At 57.3% G+C, this 15,925-nt stretch overlaps 1 protein-coding gene across 1 annotated transcript in view; it reads right to left on the reverse strand.

The window, feature by feature from the left end:
- Positions 1-413: 413 nt before the first annotated feature.
- ARHGEF17 (Rho guanine nucleotide exchange factor 17) overlaps positions 414-15,925 on the reverse strand; it is a 54,030-nt gene continuing 38,518 nt past the window's right edge. Inside the window, exons 3-21 of the mRNA XM_044258581.1 lie at positions 13,587-13,769; positions 11,280-11,396; positions 10,968-11,060; positions 10,586-10,762; positions 10,239-10,289; positions 9,884-9,993; positions 9,695-9,780; positions 8,042-8,160; positions 7,503-7,716; positions 6,918-6,991; positions 6,148-6,347; positions 5,685-5,983; positions 4,945-5,194; positions 4,591-4,677; positions 4,221-4,288; positions 3,845-3,993; positions 3,235-3,409; positions 2,843-3,112; positions 414-1,981 (exon numbers count right to left, since the gene is read on the reverse strand). Of these exons, the coding sequence (XP_044114516.1) occupies positions 1,785-1,981; positions 2,843-3,112; positions 3,235-3,409; positions 3,845-3,993; positions 4,221-4,288; positions 4,591-4,677; positions 4,945-5,194; positions 5,685-5,983; positions 6,148-6,347; positions 6,918-6,991; positions 7,503-7,716; positions 8,042-8,160; positions 9,695-9,780; positions 9,884-9,993; positions 10,239-10,289; positions 10,586-10,762; positions 10,968-11,060; positions 11,280-11,396; positions 13,587-13,769 (2,919 nt within the window). The 3' untranslated portion in view covers positions 414-1,784. The remainder of the gene's footprint in view (positions 1,982-2,842; positions 3,113-3,234; positions 3,410-3,844; positions 3,994-4,220; positions 4,289-4,590; positions 4,678-4,944; positions 5,195-5,684; positions 5,984-6,147; positions 6,348-6,917; positions 6,992-7,502; positions 7,717-8,041; positions 8,161-9,694; positions 9,781-9,883; positions 9,994-10,238; positions 10,290-10,585; positions 10,763-10,967; positions 11,061-11,279; positions 11,397-13,586; positions 13,770-15,925) is intronic.

Consider the following 15,925-nt stretch of genomic DNA (forward strand, 5'->3'; position numbering starts at 1 on the left):
TCGCCTTGTTTGTCACATGCTGCTTGTCAGCTTCGGACTCCCAAGCCCCATCCCAGGCCCAGCGACTGAGAAGCTGTGGGGAGCCTGGGAATGTATACTTATATGGACATATAATTATGGATCATACTTTATATTCACACATGTAATCTGTAAGGCGTTCTAACATGTCGCCCTGGTCACAAAGCTGTGAATGGGCATGAGACCTTGTTTTCCTGACGAGAGAGAGCAACAGCCCAGACAGGGACAGCGACCTGCCCGGCATAACATGGGGAGTGGTGGCCTTGCCTTCCCAGCATCTTCTTGGTCTCTGAGCCCTCCCTTCTGCTCAAGTGAGCGGTGTTGGGAGGCCCGTCTGCTGGGGAGCCCTGAGGCTGGTGGCTGGAGGCCCCCGTGCCACCAATGGGGAGTGGTCATTTGGTGTTTCTATTTATTGACTCTTTAAAATTCATCATCCAAGGAAAGTTAATACATGACTGTTTGGTAGCAAGAGAAACATAACTCTAAGACCACAATGACCCACGCACCCCAAACAAAAACAGAACCAAACAAACCCCATCTGAAACCAAACCTTTGGAGCTGCAGCTGAAGAAGCAAGGGGGCTGGGGGTCAGACTGGCTCCGGCCATCCAGGGGGCAGGGAAGAGGCTGCCTGTAAGTGGTTCCCAGTTGAAGAGGCCATATCCTGCCCCTGGGCTTTGGGTATTCTTCCTGGAGGGGCTGCCCTGGCAGGAAGGGTGTGAAAAGAGGGTCTCAACGGTCCGAGTGAGGGGGGCTCCCAGGCTCACCCTGCCAAGGTGACCATATGTGCCAGTGCATGAGACACAGGAGCTGCGGGAGCAGCTTGGAGGAGAACAAGGGCCCTTTCCTCTTCCCTGCTCAGGCCAGGAAAGAGCCCTGTCCAAGTCCCTATCAGTGTTAACAAATCTGGAAACGACTAAAGGCACTGCCAACAAGTTAGGAAATGCCAAAGCCTGGGGAGGCCCCCACACGGGAGTCACTGCCCCCTGCAGCCATCACCTTGTTCTGGATGACTGAGGGTGCTTGGTCCTTGGCTCTGGATACTGGAGGGCAGCCCAATCACAAGGCCATGGAAAGTGTACGTTAAGAGGCAATATTCTAGTGCCCTGAACATGCAGTGTGTGTGTGTGCGCACGCGCGCGTGCACGCATACGTGCACACACCCATGTGTCTATGCACATGTGTGTGCAAGTATGTAATGAGGGGGATTGGTCCTTCCAGGAAGGCTCGCTTAGGGCCCCAGGGTGGCCCCCAGAGCAGGAATAGGGTCTTTCCCCTTCTGTGACTTCCTCAAATCACCCCTGCCCAGGTCATTGCATAAATAAGTGCTTGGGAAGGTACACATCTAGAAAGGAACATAAATACTGTACATGGGAAAGGCTTCTGTCCCTAGCCCTCCCACTGCCCCCAGAAAACCCTCCAAATATTGCACATGGCCCTCCCCAGCCCCAGGGGGTCCAGGCCCGGCCGTGTCTTTGGTAGAAGCTCCAGGGACAGCGGTCCTGGGCAGCCCACATGCCCCCCTGCCCCACCCCTGTCATGACGGGGGGCACCGAAGCAGCCAGAGGGTTGGCAAAGGCCTTGGCCTGCTGGCCAGCAGGTGTTCCATCAGGAATACTTCCTCGGGGCTGAGAGGGAGCCTGCGCAGGCACAGGTGTGCCCTGGTGGGACGTTCCCGATCAGAGACGGCTAGCAAGTGTGGGCTAGGAAGAGGCAAGCAGGCCGAGGGCAGCTGGGCAGGCAAGTCCTGGGCCACGGTGGACAGGGTCACACCCTCCACAGGAGGAGGTGATTTGTGCTGTCGTCTCGGCCCACCGTCTCGCTGCTGCCACCACCCCCGCTGCTGAGTCGGAAGTCCTCATAGCCGTCCCCACCACTGATAACGAGCATTTTAGGTCTGGCCGAGGCAGGTCCTCGGTGCCGAGGGGAGTCCCGGTGCTCCAGGGATGGCAGCTTCTCAGGGCCTGGAGGATGCAGAGAGAGACAGTCTGTTAGCAGAAGTGGGACTGGTGGCTGTGCTGTCCCCTAAGGGCCTGCCTCACCCTAGAAGACAGGAAGAAAGACAGGCATACTTTCTGTGGGGGAATCCTACTTCCTGTTAGCCACGAACATCTTTGGAAAGAAATACCCACTTCCTGGCAGTCACACAACTTCTTACCTCTTATCTGTGCGTCCAAGTCAGAGTGACATAAGCTCCCGGCACCCCCTCCCCCATTACACATGTACTGTCTTCCTTAAACCGCTTCCTACTTTCCCAGCCGGGATGTTGAGGTCTTCTCCCGCCCAAAGCTTCCCTGCTTCTCGGTTCCCACAGGCACCTCCTCATGGGAATACGGTTTCCTGCCCGATCAAAGCAAGCCTTGGCTCACTGTGGCACTCCTTGACGGATGCCATCTCCTAACACGCTTCCCTTGCTAACCCTCCCAGTCCATGTCTGTCCCTCCTGCCATTCTGTGTTCTAGTTGCTTCTGCTCCATTTCCCACTCTGCCCAGGACTTCCTGACGCCCTGCCCTGGCCCTCATTTCTGGCCCTCTCTGTTTGCCTGCTGTCTGCATCCCTTACTGTGCCATGGTCTGATTCTTAGGTGACAGTTCTTACAGTTCACTCCCTATCTCCGGTGACAATTCTGGACCGAGGTGTGCACACAGCCCACGTCCGGGAAGGTTTTATTTTGGGGACTTTAGAGCCTACTTCCTGCTCTCTGTGCCACTTCCAGCCCATACTACACTCTTCTTCCCTCTTAAAAACCTCTTCTGATGGAAAAGGGGGCGGATCTTAAACAGAATCTGGACCCTCTGGGCCAGAGGAGGGGGCACAAACCCACCCGTGTCTGGGGGAGGTGGCGGGGTTGGGCAGAGCAGGCTGAAGCCATCTGGCAGCTGGACGGCAGCCAAGAAGCGGACGTGGCCGGTGTGCCCCTGGCCTAGGCCGGTGGGGCTGAGGGGTGCTCGCGGGCAGCTGACGGCACTGGATGAGGTGGGCATGGTGAGCACGACGCCGGCGCTGGTGCCCACCCACAGCAGCTCCTCGCACACCAGCAGCGCCGTGATCCTCAGGCAGGCGGCCTTGTGCTGCCGGATGATGGCGTCCGAGCCTAGGGGGCGAGACGGACTGGAGCTGGGGCTGCCTCCCGGCCCCCGGCTCAGCCTCCTCAATATGGGGGCAGAAGGGCTCCAGGGGGAAGGGGCAGGGGCAGGGGTGGATGGAGGTCAGTACCTGCCAGCATCCTGTGCACAGGGGGTGTGACGTCTACCTCTGCCAGCTGCTCAAAGGTGTCCGGGTGGTAGAGACACACGTGGGCGCTGCCTTTCAATGTCACCCATACCCCCAGGCTGGAATCCACCATGCAGGCCACGCTGCGGCTGGAATCCTGGCCCACGTGGAACGTGTGCTGGCCGGAGCGGTGGGAGGGGAGGGAGAGAGAGCATGTGGGCGACTGGCAGGCCTGCCCTCCCCAGGCCCTCCCTGCCTCATGCTCCACCAGTACCTGCCTCACCCCTACAGCTCACACCAGACTTCTCCAGAAAGCCCCCTGGCTGACGGCAGAGGTGGCCTTGCTCCTTGGTCTAGATGACCAACCTGTCAAAGCCTGGTTTCAGTGAAGCCCCCCATTAAGCCTCAGAAATTAAAAATGGAGCTGGCTTTTCCCCTGCAGCTCAGTGATTCTGTGATCAGAGGATATTAGAGCTCAGAGGGTTTTCCGATCAATCACGGGCTTCTCTCTGGACCGATGGATGCTTTCTTATGGCCCCCATGGTCTCAGCTCCCTCTCTCATGGGCCAAGCTTACCCCAAATCACCAATTCTATCCTCACGCCCACCGGTACCTCCAGCTGCAGTGTGTCAGGGCTCAGGACAAGGATCCGGTTCTGGCAGCCACACCACAGCCGCCCACCCACAGACACCATCTTGGTGATGGGGCTCCCCTGAGAACCCAGGGTCACTGACTTGAAATTCTGGGGGTCCCAGAAATGGCCTGGAGTGGGAGCAGGATAAAGAAAACAGCAAATTCATTATTGCCCTGGAGCCTCACCCCCACAAATTTAATTATAGATGCTAAACTCCCCATTTGTACATAAGGACACCGAGGCCCAGAGAGGGCCTGAGAGGTGCCCAGAACCACGTCTCCGGACTCACTCATGGGCCTCAGGGAGAGAGCCTGCACCAGTCACGCCAGGGGGGCGGGGTACGGAGGGCACTCACCTGCTTCTCGTTGGTAGACCACAAGTTCTCCATTGGCCAGAGAAACAAACACCTGGTTATTCAGATACCTGGGCAGGGCAAAGGGGAAGGAGTCAGGGGTTTCAGGAGGCCAGAGGAGGTCCCCTGGGGCCAAGGGACTCCCAGACAGAATGGCTACGATGCCCAAGAGACTGACGCTCCAGGTAGGGAGCCCAAGGCCAGAAAGGGGTAGTAACTCGCCCACTGTCACACACTGTAGGAGAGGCCCAGCTGGCCTAGGGCAAGCCTCCACAGAAAGAAGGGGCCGGTAGAACAGGGAGAGCTGGGTGAACAGAAGGAGGCCTGCATGGGTAGGAGGGTCTGGACCAGGAGGACTGGCCAAGGGCCTTACAATATGCAGGTCACAGAGGCCGCGTGCTGGAGCTTCATGCTGTTCCTGCGGTCACGGATGCTGTCAGAGGACTGGTACACGTGGACGCTGTGAATCGGAGCATGCACCTGTGACCAAGGCTTGCCCCCCGCAGTTTGCCCTCCACCTCGGTCCCACCACCACATTCCCCCTGCCAGGGGCCAAGGTACTGAGATCCCAAAGCCTCCCTGTAGGCTTCAGACCCCACGGGAGCCCCAGCGGATTGTACTTCTGAGGTCGGACCCTAAGCCCTCCCGCTTCTGTTTCAGGATACCACGTGGTTTCCCAAGCACAGAGCTCAGGGTTCTGTGTCCCTGGCTCCTGTCCTGCCCCTACCAGCCATCCTCAGTGCCCAGCCACACAGAGCTCTGGTAGGCCTCAGGGTCAACGTTCAGCAGGTCCTCAAGGCTGCCCCTGGTGAAGGAGCCACGGCTAGAGCGGCGAAGGGCTCTCCCATCCATGGGGCTGGTGCTGCAGGGACCGCCAGGCCCGAAGGAGCCGGACAGGGGCAAGAAGCCAGGGTCCTGCTCCTCCTCTGAGCTGGTTGTCTCTGCCGTGGCCTCCTTGGAGCTCGGAGTCTCCTCATCTGAGGGAGACAAAGGTGTCTACCTCCATTCCCCTCTGCTGGGCCCAAGACCTGTCACCTTTCCAGGCCCACATCTCCTCTCCATGCCTCCCTCCCGGCCAAGTCCCTCCTGAGGGCCTCCCACCTGTTCCCCGCTTCCCCAAGGCATCTGCCCCTCTCAGGCCTAGTTATTCTGCTGGCTACACACGCCAATCCACCATCATGCTGTGGACAGGCGGATCAACTACTCCAGCCCCTACTCCATCTCCCCTACTTGACAGGGTGTTCTGGGGTCTTCAGGATCTGACCTGACTGGCCCGCTGCCCTCTGGGTCCTTGCTGTCACAGTCCCCCTTCCCCCACCTTGCCGGCTCGCCCTGCTCTGTGTGCTAACATCCTGAGACTCGATGCCATGCCTTCGCTGACACTGGTCCCTCTTCACCCAGTACCTGCTGGGTGCCCCCTCCTCAGGGCAGTCCACCCTGCCTGACAGCCCCAAGCCAGGCACTTACTGCCAAAGCTAGAGGAGATGGTGGACCGGCTGGCTTGGCTCTGCAGGGTTCCCGAGGGGCTGGGTGAAGACTCATCATCGGAGTCGCTGTCAAAGGGCACCAATTCCGGGCGGGGGTCTCCTTCAGTAGGGCCTGGGGCCATCTCCAGCCCCGAGCCTGCGATGGAGATATGGAGGCAGGGCTGGGGCCCCGGCTCTGCCAGCGTTGCTGCTTCTTCGTCCACAGCCTCGACGTCCAGTTCTGGACCAGGGGTCTCCAGGGCCTTTTCTGGGGGATTCCTCAGCGAGGCAGGCCGCTCCCTGTGAGATACAGGAGTGGGGATGGAAGCTTCCAGGAGCCGGGGCTCTGTCCCACTGCTTGGATGCCAGCCCCCAAGGACCCGCCCCATCCACCAGCCTTGCCCACAGCTGCGGAGGGGTTGGGAGCCGGATGTGTCCTGCTGTCCCCCTGTCGCCGGCCTCACCTGTGGCCGCGGCACTGAAGACCAGGCACGGCCCCGATGCAGAGGATGCGGGCGGAGCAGACGGCGATGCAGGCCTCCACATCAGGCTCAGCGCGCAGGCTCAGCAGGCACACCTGACCCACGTAGCCGTCGCTGTTGCACACCCACACCTCAGGCATGGGCTCAGGGCAGCTGCTCTGGGTCGGGGCTGCACACGAGAACTGCAGACGGCACCAACAGACAGGGGAAGGTGAATGTGGGAAGGGCTGCCAGCTCCCCCCGCCCCGCTCTCCAGCCAGCTGGCGGAACAGAGGGAGGTGGGCCTGCAGTGCGGGGGGCATGAACTCCCAGGACACCCCTCTGTACACACGTGTACACATGCACACACACACATGCACAGCGCATGGGCCACTCTGTGGGCCAGAGGCACATGATGTCGGTCTCATCCCTTCACATACATATGTGTACACATACAGCCACACACATGGAAACCCTAAACACGATCCCAAATGTATGAGGTAACAAGTGTGAAAAGTGGTAACCGCTGTCCAGATGTAGTCAGACTTAGGCGCGTGACTTAGACACCTCATGCCCATCAGACAGCCTTCGCTCACGTGCACACACAGATGTGTGTGGCCACACCCATATGTACACGACCCACATAGTAGCCACATGTGTGTGCAGAGTAGTACACTCACAGACACAGGGGGCGGCTGTCATGTTCGAGACAGGCACCTAGTGGACCCCCAACAAAACCATGTGTACCCGCGGGGCCGGGGCCCCCCACGCACCTGCATGCCACTGCGGGTCTTCATGATAGGGATGGCCTTCAGGAACTCGGGGTCTAGACAGCTTTTGCTGGAGGCTGTAGTGGAGATGGACAAACACTGCTCAGCTTCCACCTTGCCCTCGACCATTTCCCTTCCCACCCTGCTCATCAGGGTCTCTCAGAGGAAAGCGAGGGGGCTGTGGGTTATGCCCTGCTTGTCCCCGGCCTCAATTTTCCCACCTGTACAGTGTGGGAGGCAGACCCAGAAGTCTCAAAGATCCTCTAAGCCACAGACTCTAACAGCTTTCCCTGCTCCAGGCCTCCTCAAAGTGTACGGAGGACGCGCAGGGAGGAGGGTCCTGCCTCCTCTCCACAGCAGTGCCCCTGTCCTAAGTTCACCCTTTCCATCGACTGAATCCCCTCCCGCCCGGGGGAGCAAGTCCCATTTCTCCTCGGGAGTCTCAGGCCACCCTCCCCCTGAGCAGGGACTGAAGCACAGGACACAGGGGTCTTGGGATTTCTGGTTCCTGATCTCCCACACCGCGGCATGGTGCCACCCACTGCCCGGAAGTGCTGGAAGGAGGACAGCAGCATGGGCCTGGCTTACCCAGTTTCCTCTTGGCCTCATCAAAGGCCTGCTCAAAGCCAAGGCGGGCGTCAGGGTGAGGGAACTCAAAGATGAAGGAGTCCGTGCCCTCGGGCCTCGTGCTGCACAGCTCTAGCTTGGTAGGGGGGAAGGAGAGCGCGTAGCACAGCGCCTGCTTCTCTGACAGGTCCCGGTGCATGGCAGCTGAGAGGTCCCGCAGTGCTTCGTCCAGGCTCTGCCAGGTGGAGGACCCAGCCTTAGGCCCTGACATCTCCCCACAGTCTGCTCCTGCCCTGAGAACTAAGTGGGGACCTGACCGCCCCCCCCAGACATGATGGGCCCTCTCTCCTCCCTCAGCTGGGGACAGAGCTGTGTCTCCACCCTCAGGCCTGGAACACATTACTTCCCTCAGCTGCCATAAGGCTGTACTTTTCCCTTCCAGTAAGTGACAGAGCTGAGTGACCTCTTCCTCAGGCAATGAAGAGGCTGTTCTCTCTCCCTCAGATAGGGTCTGGGAACCCCCATCCCCCCACTCCCCCTGCCTCAGGCAGAGCACAGACCTGGTGGGGGAAACCAAGGCTCTCTGAGAGCTTGCTCATCTGGCCCAGGGTGGTCAGGTCCTCATCCAGGCGGCTGATAGCCTTCTGGATGTTCTCCCGATTGGTGGCTTGGGATGCCCCTGGTAGAGACAGAGGAAGGCCATCGACAGATACAGAAGCAGACAAGGTCAGGCTTGGACAGTCAGTCTCCCCTTTCCTCACAGTCTGCAGTCGAGCATGGGGAGTGGCCTGACAAGCTGGTCAACCCCAAGACCCAAGGATCAGAGTGACAGCCAGGTGGCTCGCAGAGAAACACCAGGCCTGGCAACAGGGGACTGGGCCTGATTCAGAGCCACCTGACCCAGGGTGCTGGTCCCTTGGAGAGCCCCACGGATGAGCACACAGAATAGGCGGCGGACAGCCCTGTAGCTTCGGCAGCCTCCCGCTGACACCGGAAGCCGCGGGGGTGCGGCCCCCACAAGGGAGTCGGCCCGGCAGCCAGAGCCTCGGGCAGTCAAATCGCTGACCAAGGGACTCCGTTCCCTGACAGGAGGGGAAAATGAGCTGATGCTCTGGATTTCTCTAGTCCTACCCCATACCTGACCACAGCCAAGCAGCTGGATCCACAGGCCAGCTCAGCATCCCCACACCCAACACTGTCTGGTCAGGGGTGTCCACCCTAGACCAGGAACCCACCAATGGGCAGAGTAGACAGCAGTGGAATGTACTAGAAAAGTTAAGGCTTGGGTTTTCTCCTACTCCTTCTAAAGGATGCCATTCCTCCCACCCCCCCCCAACAACGCTCACTGCCTGGGCAGCCCTGGTTTCTTCTGTAGGACCTTGCCCCACTCTCACCACACTCGATGGGGCCAGGAGCAGACACCTGACCTAAAGGTAGTCACTTTATTAACTGGCCTGTGTTCCAGTGAGAAGAGACAAACCGGACCAACCATCAGCTTGTATTCCTCCACAGCGGCCCATGTGAGGCCGGCCTGGGTTTGCCCTGGGGGCCATCACAGCTAAGCCTAGGGACAGAGTCTGGACCCAAACTGCCTGCCAGCCCAGAGGCACCCACACCACCATCCCAGACCAACCCGCCCCCTCAGAAAGGTAAACTTCGGATCCTGGAGCAGCTAAGGAGAAAGGCCACGATGCGGAGCAGGCCATGAGGGAGCACAGGAGGTGGAAGGAAGGAGGAAGCAGAGAAAGCAATGAGAACAGGCAGGAGGAGCAATTCTCTGAAACCACCTCAGCCCCAAACAACATAGATCTTTCCAACCAGCCTTCTGCTTGCACTGACTTAAGGGAGTCTCTGCTCCCGATGAGCTAAACTGCTGGACCAGAGCAGTGCATCGTCATCTAATAGGATGCTGGTGCCGTGGTCAGTGGCTGGTGGCAGGTGTGTCTGTGCCCCCACACCACCCCAACCTAGGCGAGGTCCCTGCCCCATCAGAAGGTGGTCTGTGTGCACAGGTCCTGGTGTGGCTCTGTGGTGGGCACACCGATCCCGCAGGCCACCCTCCCCCAATATTGGCTGGGAAAGTGAGGCCCCCACAACAGAAAAGAAGACAGATCCAGGCAGCCAGCCTGGCCACAGGGCAAGCCCTCCAGGAGGGCTTCTGAGAGGAGGGCCCGGACACCCAGAACCCCCGGGCAGGCCTGGGCCAGCCCCACCTTTGACGATGTCTGCGTCCTCCAGCGGCAGCTTCCACAGCAGCTTGTACTTGCTGGCCGTGTCGATGACGCTGGCTGCCGTGTACCTGTGGGGAGCCAAGGGGGAGCTCTGGCAGGCCGGCGCAGTGGGGGCAGGGAAGGACAGCTGTTCCCCCGCTGCCCCAGCCCAACCCCGACCCAGCCACTCACAGGCTCATGGAGCTGCGCCGCAGGGAACCCGATTTCCGCTTTAGGGTCGTGCAGACGATGAGGTCCGTGAACAGGAAGAGAGACCGGTCCTTCTTGCCACCGACGGCCTTCTGTGGGGTCCGAGGCAGGACTCAGGCCCAGAGGCCCACCCTCCTGCCCACCGTGCCCAAGGGGACAGCCAGGCCCAGAGAGGGGTGAGGGCTCTGCCCCAGATGCCCAGAGGCAGAGCTGGGACTCGACCCAGGACTCCTGTTGTGGGGAAGAGCAGGGAGGCCCAAGGGCAGCAGGTATGAGCAGAAGTATGAACAAAATAGGGAGATGGGAACAGGTGGGTAGACAACGGGACACTTCTTACCACTTCAATGACCATCTCCTGCCTTAGGAATCGCCGCAGAGGGGCTTGGAGCTGGGGGGCAGGAGAGACAAAACCTTGAAGGCCAATTATTAATCCCATCTCCTCCCCAGACCCCAGGAACCCCTGGCCCCCCTCCATGGGCCAGGACAGTAGAAGCAGCATCCCCTCTGTCCTCCTCATGCTGTGTGCTCAGGCCACGGGATCTGTGGCCAGAGACAGACAACACGGTTGTGGCTATGGACAGAGATGGGTGGGGATGCTGGCAGACATGCCGTGGAGGTGGACGGGACGGTGACTGCAGGGGACCACAGGTGTCAACGAAGACTTGGGTGGCGGGTGGCACTCACGTCCTCCATGCCCTCAATGTGAGCCTCAATTTCCTGCAGCACACGGGCGTGTCGCTCTGCCTCCTCTGCGCTCCGCACACCCTTGTTGATGCGTTCAGCCACCTGCTTGATGTTCCGCTGAGCATCCAGCAGGAGTGGGTGGTCTGGGTGGTCCTCGGGTGTGTGTTTTAGGAGGTCCTGGTGTGGAGATGGGGATAAGACCCCTGCTTATCAGCTGTCCCTTTCAGGCCCGGCGTCCCCAGGTTGATGGCTGGAGCAGGAGGGACTACAGGGAGACTCCAGAGAGGACTTCTCTTCCTACCCGACCCCTGGGGACACTGACGTCAGACTCAATCGAGGGGCCTTCCAGCCCCCCGCAGCCTCACGTGCCTCCCATGCCCACCTTCACCAGAAGCTCATAGCGTGGGATCCGCTGCACAGGCTTGATCATGAGGTCAGACAGCGCCTGCTTCTCCTTGTTCTCACGCATGTTTTGCTGAAACCAGAGACAAAGTGGATGGGCACCTGTGTGAGGATGTCATGCAAAGAAGGGAATGGCCAGGGACAGGTCCCCAGCCAGTGCCTCCAGCCCAGCCCAAGGGCAAAAGCTGAACCCTAGCCTAAGGCTATGGTGCCCAGTCTGGGAGCTCTTGCCCCTCCCAAAGCTGGCCCAAGGTAGGAGTCATGTCCATCCCCCTTAGCTGGCCCCCAGTACCTCCAAGAACTTGAGAAAGGCAGGCCTCGCCTCCTTAGCCACACGCACGGCATCCTTTGCGTTGAGAAAGTTGTCAATGTAGGCAGAATAGATGTTGACCAGGACGTCCTTGGAGAACTGTGGGTGAAGAGGTAGGTTGGGGACCTTCAAGGTGTCCCTTACTTCACCTCACCCGGTCCTGGTTTCCAGTGATGCACAAACCAACATCCTTTCCCTCCAGCTGGACATGATGTGGTCTCTAAGGGATGGGGTATGTGCTCCTGTGTTGTGTATACACATACACCTTGTATGTGTGACCCTGTGAGCATGTGTGTGTGCAAACATGTATCTTACTTAGGTCTGTGTGTACATGGAAATACATATGCCTAGATGTGTCCTGTAGACCAGGCTCTCCCATTTCCAACTGGGCATTTCCATCCCTTGCTCTCCAGCCTCATTAAGTCCAGCCAGGAGTTCCCCCTCCTCACTGTCCTCTGAGAGACACAGACTCATTCCAGCCTCTTGGCCTTTGCCCATGTAATTCTCTCCACCAGATGCCCTTACTACATCCAAATCTCACCATCATCCAATCTCAGGGCTAAGCTCCAACCATGCCTCCTCCAGGAAGCCCTCCCTGCCCTGACTAGAACTCTTTCTGGAATCACACTTGGCCTCTGGCCTCCCTTGATTCCCCCCTGGGGACAAGTCTCTCTTCTGGAAGGCAATAGGAATGTCCATCCTTTCCAGTGGGGGCACACAGCTGGTGGCTAGCACTGATGGCCCGCTGATAGCTGGGTAAATGTTAAAGTTCTTGGGCAGAAGCGCTGGCTAGGTGGTGGGACACCCTGGTTCCTGTATCAGCTGAACCACGGATGGATTAAGGGCCCTATGGTGGTATTTGTCTCTGGCCCCTCTGGGCCCACAAGCTCCTGTGTCTCTAAGGTGCTGACTGTCCCCCTCCCCAGGCCCGGGGTGTGCTACAGAGCAGAGGCTCGGAGAAGAAGACAGCCCTTACGCCCAGCCCACCCTGGGCCCAAGCTTGCTCTGCTGACCCTTCCCTGGGACCAGGGCTTCTGCTCGTCAGACCATGGTCAGCATCCAAGTCCAGGCAGGGGATGAGCCCGGTGACAGCGAGGGTGGCAATGGCCTGAAGGTGTCAGCACCCAACGGGGGTGCCATCAGAGTTCTTAAAACATCCGTTCCGGGTCAGCAGGCATCTTCTAAGACCTTCTTAGGCCCAAGGTCCCCCCACATCATCACAAACACATGAAAGAACATCCACATCTCACAACAACAGGTAAGTTTGTAAGTTTGTTTTTGTTTGTTTGCTAGTACAATTTTTGAAAGGCATTTTACAACTGTGCTTTTGAAATCATTCGGCTCTGAGTAAGTAGTTTAGTTTGTGTTTGGCTATGATATATCAGTCATCACCTGCATTCCTGGGAATTCTGGCCAAAAAACAAAATGTAACGTAAGTTTTTTCAAATGCAATTAAGCTCGTATAAACAATACTATATTTAACAACTAAAGAAAATGGTGTGCTATGTTTTTACAGACATTTAATTAAATGTTTATTAGCTTTGCTTTTACAGCTCTTTTTGAGTTTTAAAGCCAATACCTTTTCTACGGTCTCATTCACTATGGTGGGATCCTGAAGAGCTCACAGGTGGGGGCGTGCTCGTGATGAAGGGGGGGCACAGGCTGGGGCAGTGTGGACACTGGACCCGCAGCTCTTGGAGCCTGAACCCTTTACCACTCACTGTGACCTTGATCAGGTTACTTACTCTCTATGCTGCAGAGTCATCCACTTTAAACTTGGGGGAATAATTGCACCTTTCTCCTAGCCTTGTGGATTTATGTAATGTATTTAGAATAATGGCTAGCACTTAAGCGCCAAGTAGTTAGCTATCTGATTAAAATGCTGGATGGAGAAAAGAGCTAGTCAACGTTAAGGGCTGAGATCAGTACCAGCAACCACTGAGGTCTGGGTCAGTGTCAGGACCAGCTCGAGGTCAGGACTAGGGTCAAAGTTAGTGGGAGCCACTAGAGCTGGGTCCAGGATCAGGGTCAGGAACTGGTTGGGGCTGGGGTCTGTGGCAGAGTCTAGCCAAGCTCTGAGGTTTTGGGGTGTCCAGGTTCAGGTCAACCACAGGGCTGGAGTCAGTGCCCAGGTTCTGTCTGCCCAGGTTCTGGGGTTGGACCTGGTATCAGAGTCAGTGTCCAGGTGGAGTGGGGGAGGGGGGGGTCCATGGCAGCAGTCATCCCCTTCCAGGATGAAAGGGGCCCAGGCTCGTGGGGGCTGTAGCAGCGGGCAGCAGGGCCACTTACCGACTGGACGAGCAGGTCTCCCACCTTCTGCTGGGCGTGCCAGGTCTGCACACAGTGCCGCACCTGCTCAAGGAACTGTTCGTGGTGCTCCAGGAGCTCGGGGATCTGGTCGAAGATCTCATCCACCAGCGATGGGTCACAGAGCAAGGAGTTCTCTGGCTGCTTCAGAGGCTGCATGTAGCCCTGGGGGTCCCCTACAGGTCAGTCTGGGTACCCTGAGAGGGATGGCATCCCAACCCACTGGCATGGAGGGAATACGAACTCACCTGACCCTCTCAATGGCCATGCCTCCGGATCTCCCTCGTTAGACTAAGAGCTCTAGCGGAGCTAGTATCTGTCCTCTCACTGTGCGGCCCAGGGCCTGGCACAGGACGGGGGTGAGTGGGCTTTGTAAAAGTTTGTTGGATACATGAACCCACAGAGCGTGGAGTGAGGAAAGCAAGAAGACTGGGCTCCTGGGAGACCCACATGCGCTAACTCAGCAGACACTTCACTGAGCAGTCACTGCGCACAGGCACAGTTCAGCAGTGAGCAAGGAAGACCAAACTCCCTGCCCAGTGGAGCTTACAGTCTAGTGTGATGGAACACACAGATATAAGGAAGAAACAAAAATAAACCACATTTCATTAAATCTTTAAGAAAAAAAATTGCTGCAGGGCGCCTGGGTGGCTCAGTGGGTTAAAGCCTCTGCCTTCAGCTCAGATCATGATCTCAGGGTCCTGGGATCTAGCCCCGCATTGGGCTCCAGGCTCTCCCGCTGCTTAATGCTTGCCTATCCTTCAGGTCTCCGCTGAACACCCCAACCTCAGAGAAGCCCTCCCTGGCCTGTGACACCAGGGCAGGCCCCGTTCTATGATCTCCTCTTTCCATGCGCTTATTTTTTCTTTATTTTTTAAAAAAGATTTTATTTATTTATTTGACAAAAAGAGACACAGCGGGAGAGGGAACCCAAGCAGGGGGAAAGGGAGAGCCACTGTGTGCTTATTTTTAATATAAAAAAGCAACGTGATGGTGAAGGGGCAGGCAGGCAGCCTACCTCCTAGAATTCCTAGGCCAGGGGCGCCTGGGTGGCTCAGTGGGTTAAAGCCTCTGCCTTCGGCTCAGGTCATGATCCCAGAGTCCTGGGATCGAGCCCTGCATTGGGCTCCCTGCTCAGTGGGAAGCCTACTTCTCTCTCTCCTCCCTACTTTTGCTCTCTCTCACTATCTCCGTCACTATCTGTCTCTGTCTCTCAAATAACTAGATAAAAATCTTTTAAAAAATAAAATAAAATAATAAAAGCAATATATATAAACACCATAAAACTTGCCGATTTCAATCTTTTTTTTTTTTAAGATTTTTTTATTTGACAGAGATCATAAGTAGGCAGAGAGGCAGGTAGAGAGAGAGGAAGGGAAACAGGCTCCCCACTGAGCAGAGAGCCTGATGCAGGGCTCGATCCTAGGACCCTGAGATCATGACCTGAGCCGAAGGCAGAGGCTTTAACCCACTGAGCCACCCAGGCGCCCCGATTTCAATCATTTTTAAGTACAGTTAGTACACTCACATTAAAAACCTTCACGTTGCTGTGGAACCATCATCCCCAACACCCTCTGGAACTTTCCCATCTTCCCAAACCACAACTCCATACCCATTAAACACTATCTTCCACTTCCCCTCCCCCAGGCCCTGGCAAGCACCATTTGACCTTTCTGTTTCTATGAACTTGGCCATCCTAGGTGACCCACAGAAGTGGGTCATACAGTATCTGTCCTCTTGTGACTGGCTCACTCGATTTAGCCTCGTGTCTTTGAGGTTCACCCATGTTGTGGCACATGTCAGAATTTCCTCCTTTCTCTGGCTGGACAATACTCAGTTGTCACGGATACACCCTCGGCACACTTGTGAACCTGCATCTGTCCTCACGTGCGGCTTGCCTGGCTGGTTACTGTCCGTGTCTGCCGGAGACCATGAGCTCTAGGAGACAGGACCTTATCACTCATGCACTCTGCTGAACCCTCACCAAGAACACGGTCCGCACCCAGAAGATGCTCATTGCGGATCTGCGGAGTAAATGAATGTACACTCTGGATGTTTCCAGGGCTCTACCTTCTGTTCTTTGCTTTCAGTCTGCCTAGATGGCTTGAGGGAATTTGTCAAGGCCAGGCCCCCTCAGCTGGGATCCATGTTCTTAGTCCTGGGCCCCAGGCCTACATGTGCACCCTGAGCTGGGGGCTTTCTCCCATCAGAACCTGATCTGGCCATCTCACCCCAGCTTTCACATGTGGGGCTCCTACAGTGCTTCCATCACCCAGACCAGGAGTCCAGGCCTCATCCCACAGCCGACCAGCTACCAGGCC

The sequence above is a fragment of the Neovison vison genome, chromosome 7 (assembly GCF_020171115.1).
Source record: "Neovison vison isolate M4711 chromosome 7, ASM_NN_V1, whole genome shotgun sequence".
NCBI classification, from domain to species: domain Eukaryota; kingdom Metazoa; phylum Chordata; class Mammalia; order Carnivora; family Mustelidae; genus Neogale; species Neogale vison.